This window comes from Somniosus microcephalus, chromosome 1 (genome assembly GCF_052327205.1).
Source record: "Somniosus microcephalus isolate GS21.2 chromosome 1, FLI_Smic_1.0, whole genome shotgun sequence".
Lineage (NCBI taxonomy): Eukaryota > Metazoa > Chordata > Chondrichthyes > Squaliformes > Somniosidae > Somniosus > Somniosus microcephalus.
Window position 1 is genome coordinate 410,591,176 of NC_140987.1, and position 6,424 is coordinate 410,597,599.

The 6,424-nt window shown below is 40.9% G+C and overlaps 1 protein-coding gene across 3 annotated transcripts in view; it reads left to right on the plus strand.

The window, feature by feature from the left end:
- The window catches only part of zc4h2 (zinc finger, C4H2 domain containing), a 55,419-nt gene extending 51,159 nt beyond the window's left edge, over window positions 1-4,260 (plus strand). For all 3 annotated transcript variants that reach the window (XM_085998963.1, XM_085998954.1, XM_085998945.1), the window contains one exon: window positions 2,312-4,260. In XM_085998963.1, coding sequence (XP_085855089.1) covers window positions 2,312-2,425 — 114 coding nt within the window. In that variant the 3' untranslated portion in view covers window positions 2,426-4,260. The remainder of the gene's footprint in view (window positions 1-2,311) is intronic.
- The last annotated feature ends 2,164 nt before the right edge of the window (window positions 4,261-6,424 follow it).

The window sequence follows — 6,424 nt, forward strand, 5'->3', positions numbered from 1 at the left end:
AGGGTGTATATTTGGAGGAGGGGTGATAATGGAAGTTTTGAAGAGGAGATGAACAGTGCAATAAGGAGTGAGAGAATGAGAACACATACAGTTGACAAAACCAGCTAGCTTGGAGGCCAGAAAGGGGTGTTTTGTAGTCAGGAATTGAGTGGGATGGGAGATGAATGAGGAGATAGGTCTTATGAACATTAGAGGACGTAGATGCCTGATGAAAAGGCATGATTTTAAAGGTGACTAAAACAAGATTAATGTCGACATAGATTGAACAATGTGTCAATAGGAGAATTATATGTACTTCACTGAAGAGTTTAAATTTGATTTTTCATGCCATTGAAGACAATTTTACAGGTAATCACTGCTGAATGTGAATTTCCAGAAGCTGATTTAGGTGTATTTAATATTCTATACACACCAGGATCAGTGTCCGTTTGATGTTTTTTGTGGTGTCCTTGCTTTCGTTGTCTAGTAAAGATCCTTGCTGCTATATCTTTATGGGCACATTTTTTTGTTTTTGTTTTTTCCCTCAATTGGCATAAGATTTTTTTTCCTCCTCCTCCCCCCCCCCCCCGCAACCACACCCCCTGTCCCCCAACACCCTCTCAGGAGATTACGTGACAATCAGGAAGGGGTGGGTTTAACGTTGTGTGTAGGTGGCACCATGTTGGACCGAAAGACCAGTTGACCTTTTTCCTATCGTTTTACATATGTTCATATTTTAAAAATCCCAGACAGGATGGCATCTTATCATTGTGATCTGAAGGCAGACATTTGATGTCAGTCACTGAGAAAGGACTTTTATGCTGTTTAAACCCTTTTTTGTAGAGATTGACCAACCATAATATAATTTTTTCTTCAGTCCTAAAGCAGTATGTTTTGACAAACTTTTCAGGAAAAGAATACATGCTTAACTTGTAGCTAGGTTGAGTAGAGTGAGGAGAGCAAGTGGATGACATCAAGTATTGTGACTCAATACCAGAGCTGGAGAAAATGAACTGGCCATCGGGGACACTGATTGATTGCCTTTTTGTAGAGAGGGGGGCTAGCCATCACATATTGACAACTTTGACATACTGGCCTTCCAGTTGCCTACGTGATTCCCTAGGATCAATAGGACAAGGGATAGACTCCTGCCGTGTGTGTGTGTGTGTGTGTGTGTAATAGAGTGAAGTAAAATGGTGAGAGTGTAAACATTTTGTAATATGCTCACTTGAACTGAAAAAACACCCAGGTTTTGTCCTTTTGATACTTGGGTTATGTCTGGAGAGAGCATTTAGACCTGATGACACTGAAGTGTTAGTGATTACAGGTCTGTTGCAAATGGTAGCAGTGGTGGGGGTCAATTTGAGGTGAGTTTAAAAAAAGAAAGACTTGCATTTATAGGATTTGCCTCTGCATATAAAGACTTGCATTTGTAGAGCACCAGACATACCAAAGTGCTTTACAGCCAATGTAGGAAACAGCCAATTTGCACACAGCACCCTCCCACAAACAGCAATGTGATAATAACCAGATACCTGTAATCTGTTTTTGTTATATTGATTGAGGGATAGATATTGGCCAGGACACCAGGGACGATGCCTGCTCTTCTTCGAAATAATGCCATGGGATCTTTTACGTCCACTTGAGCGCAGACGGTTTAACGTCTCATCCGAAAGACGGCACCTCCGACAGTGCAGCACTCCCTCCGCACTGCACTGGAGTGTCAGCCTAGATTGTTGTGCTCAAGTCTCTGGAGTGGGACTTGAACCCACGACCTTCTGACTCAGGCGAGGGTGGTACCAACTGAGCCACAGCTGACACTAAGTTAAGAGTGCTAAGTTCTAGAACCATCTTTTGTTTCTTTAGCTTGTCCCATTACCATCTCCTTTTGCTTTGTACAGTCATCCCTTTTGTAAATTAATCTCTCCTGCCTTCCACCCTATCACAGACCTTCCCTTTTGTTCCTTCCTCCCCTCCCCGCTTTCCCTGCCCTTGCACTTGCTTAAAATCTATTACATCTCTAACTTTTTCCGGTACTGGCGAAAGGTCATCGACCTGAAACATTAACTCTGTTTCCCTCTCCACAGATGCTGCCTGACCTGCTGAGTATTTCCAGCATTTTCTGTTTTAATTTCAGATTTCCAGCATTTGTATTATTTTGCTTTTGACTAAGCTAAGAGTATTGCATACATTACATCATGTGGTTTAAGTGCATTTTTTCTTGACAAATCTATTAGTTACAGCTCAGCTAAGTAGAAACACTGATTGTCTCATATCAACATCTATATTGCTGTGTGTAAAGGCGTTAACCATTCTGTCTTTGTGTCCACAGGCTTGCTTGTCTTGTCATCAACAAATCCATCGGAATGCACCTATCTGCCCTCTTTGTAAAGCAAAAAGCAGGTCTCGTAATCCTAAAAAACCCAAGAGAAAGCAAGATGAATAATAACTCCATTGACACGTGCACAAAATAACTAAAGTTTAAATGTGGCAATGTTACTGAAGCGCAAACTAAAGTGTTAAGTAGTTGTTTTATATTTTCATGTGTTGTAAGCACAAAGCTGTACTTTGCTTTTAGAAAAATAAATCTTTCTTGTGCCAATAGCAACTTATCCAAAAAATGTATTTCAGATAGTATAGAATAGAATTTGTCAACTTGTTTAAATATGAACGCTAATGGATATTTAATTACCAGAAGGGAAAATACTGAAAGTAGTGTATGGAATACTATCTGGACTGAAATGTTAGAAAAACGGTCCACATGGATGTATTGAGTTTGTAGATGTACATTAAGCCACGCCATGGCTGAATGGTTGTGTAATTTGCTGAAGAGCAAGTCTACTAAATTAATCACATCAAAAGCTGTGCATTATTTACCACTTTTGGAAAAGCAAGCATTTGTTACTACAAGCGAACCGAAAGCTATTTTGATATGTTGATTCCTCCCGGACTACAGTTCCACGAGTGTCAGGTGCTCTCTGGTACCTTGCCCAAATAGCTATTCTTATGTGAGCCAGTATGTGTGTGTTGCCGGACTATTTGACTGGAGAGGTTATAGCTGAACCTGATTCTGTCCCGATGCTTACTTTCCAAAAGGGCTCACTGGATGCAGGAACATGACTGATTTCTCCCCTCCTCAGCTGAGGAATGGTGACACCAACTGACACCCTGGCCGAGACCAGCTAACTTCCCACAGAGTGGGAATCAAACCTAGGACTTTTTCAGTTGCAGACAGGCTATCCTTAATGCTGATCCACGAACCACTCACGGGAAACAAATTTGTAGCAGGAAATTTCTCCCCACATCCACGAGGTGGAACTCCAGTGAGATGCTCCTAATAGCATCCAGGGGCCAACATAAACTCGTACTAACTGTGCTGCACAAATTGAGCACTCTGCTTCAAACCTGCTATTTTATGGAATATACCTAGAAATTATGCAATGTCATATTAGCAAATGACTGCTTAACATGTTTGTTTAAAATTAACCTGTTAGTCTTGACTCAGTGGTAGAACACTCGCCTCTAAGTCAGAAGGTTGTTGGTCAAACCCCACTCCAGAGACTTGAGCATATTATCTAGACACTGTTGGAGGTGCCATCTTTAAGTTGAGAGGTTAAACCAAGGCCCTTCTCAGGTGGATGCAAAAGATCCCACGTCACTATTTGAAGAAGACAGGAGCGTTTTCCTGGTGTCCTGGCCAATATTTATCCCTGAACCAACATCACTAAAAGAGGTAATTTATCTCCTTGCTGTTTGTGGGACCTTGCTGTGTGCAAATTGCTGTTGCATTTCCTTACATTACAACAGTGACTACACTTCAAAAGTATTTCATTTTCTGTGAAGCACTTTGGGACATCCTGAGGGTGTGAAAGGTGCTATATAAATGCATTTTGTTCTTTCGATTACTTTTAATATTTTAACAAACTTGGATACTAAGCAGGAGAATTTCATATGAATACATTGAGTGCTTTTCTAGTAATATTGCACAGTATAATTTCTAGGCTTATGAGAGTAGCAAAATAGATGTCCAAAAAATCAAACTAAATGTGAGAAATTATTCCAAAGTTTGTAATTGCTCTGTGCCTTTTTATTAATTTACAGAGAAACACAATGTTTATCTGCATTTTGAAGGCATTTATCTAAATTCCATTCTACATCTTCACTTGTACATAATATTCTGTGTTGCAAAATACCTCTTTTTTCATGAAATAAAACAAGAAGATTCAATGATAAAATAATCAGATTGTTGCTCTTTAAATCAGTAAATATACCTTCTCCACATTTCTGTTTTATGGTCCTTTTTCACGGATACAGATAAGGAAACTCATTCGGCCAATTCTAGCTTATTCATCCAGGAAAATAAAATCTACATCCCAGGTTCTGATTTACAATTCGTAAATATACGTACCATACAGGCCTCTCTCCAGTCCATGGAAACAATCCCAAACCTCGACAAGCAATAAAATATGTGAGCCAGCAGCTGACATAACACAGTCCTGTTTCTTTTAGTACTTTAGGGTGATTACCATTAGGGCTGGCAGCCCGATCTGCCTTAACAACCCTAATCCTAGCCAGAACCATTGACTTCCTTGGGTTCAATTTTAACATCACCTCTATCAATTAGCAGCAGCAACACAGCATTATCTTCAGTAGTGAAAACAGATGCCAAGTAAGCATTTAATATCTCAACTATATCCTGGGACTCCACCCAAATTTGCCCTGCACAATATTTCAAAGGCTCTATATGGTCCGTGATTGCTATCTGACTCCTAGCATAACCAAAAAAGGTCCCGCTATCACTGCCATGTCTATCTATAATCTTTTTCATTGCTCTTTTGGCCAATATGAAAGCAGATTTTATTACTCTCATCTGACCTATTCTCTTGAGAGCTGTTTTTCCTATATCTGGTAAAATACTTCAAGCATTGCCATAAAGCCATTTTTTTTTACCATATACCCTCTTAATCTGAGGGATCTATGTGGCTTCCTTGTCCATAAGTACTCCATTTTCACATGTACTGCAGTTATCACTACCTATTCTAATCGCCCAATCAACCGTACCCAAATCCTTTTTCATTTTCACAAATTTAGCCCTCCTGTAACCTGGCACGAGTTAAGAATGAAACCTTTGATGAGACACCTTATTGTGTGCCTTTTGAAAATCCATATACATAACATCTGTTACATCCTGTTTATCCAATTGGTTACTTCTTTAAACAACTTAAATTTGTCAAAAATGTTTTCCTTTAAAAGCTCCATGCTGATTGGTCTTGTTTAACCCATGCATTTCTAAATGCTCACTAATTTAATCTGGAATTATGGATTCAAAGAGTTTGCCTACAACTGACAGACTAACTAATCTATGGTTACCTGGCTTATTCCTCTATCCTTTCTTGAGCAGAAGCATTACATTGGCTACAGTCCAGTCCCCTGGCACAATTTACTTACATAAAGAGGATTGAAGAATTTTATTCAGAGCCTCTGCTATCTCCTCTTTGATTTCCTTCAACAGATCGCAGGCCATTCCTACAAGAAGGCCTGTGATCTGCGTGAGAACAGAGCTTAGGATATCACTGAGCTGTATGAATTCTGGAGTCATGGCTCTCAAGTCAAAGCCCAAGTCTGCCAAGTCTAGCTGTGACAGATTCCAGAATGTTTGCCTGAGTTACACTTTTAATGAGAGAAAGCCGAGTCAACATTTGATTCCTCTATCCTCGGAGGCTTTCCAACAGATGCTGTGAAGAAGCAGCTCATTTCATGATGCTCTGCAGTTGTGAAAATCCTTCACGTTACTGGGGAGTGGTTGAGGTCCACTCCTGCACGCATGCCAATGTTCTATGCTCAGTACTGTCCCAAAAGAGGGCCTTTTGGTCATCCATCAACTATTTTCTGAAGGCAGGTCCTGGTAAGGTACTCAACTGAGGAACATCTCCGGCTCAAAGACTGGTTGGCTGTTTTCTATTCCCCTGCTGCCATCTCTAGTTGCTCCCCCTCGCATGTGATCTGTATTTCATCCAGTGCTCCCTCCTCAAATTTACAAACGAAATGCCTCAGGGTTCCTTTGACCTGTCATGGTGCTTGTGGCAGGTGGAGTGTGTAAATGACATGTGTGAAATGCTACCAGCTGTTTCTGCCTAATCTTGGGAATGGCCTATAGAAGGTGAAAAGGAATATACATTACAGTAGCATTCAGGATGGAATATCTTGTACCTGACTCTTTGGCCTCCATTTTAAAGGGGGGGGGGGGGTGGTAGGGTGGGCGGCGCATCCAAGGAGTCCAGAGATGTGGAGGCCTGACTGGGCCTCATTACTATAAGTTTTATTGGAGTCTAGCCCGAAACCAGCCAGCTACCTGGTCGGCGGGCAGAAGTGGAAGATCACAGGCAGAAGGCTGCACATGAATGCCAGATATCCAGGAAGCTGCCATGAAGCTTTCATCATGTGT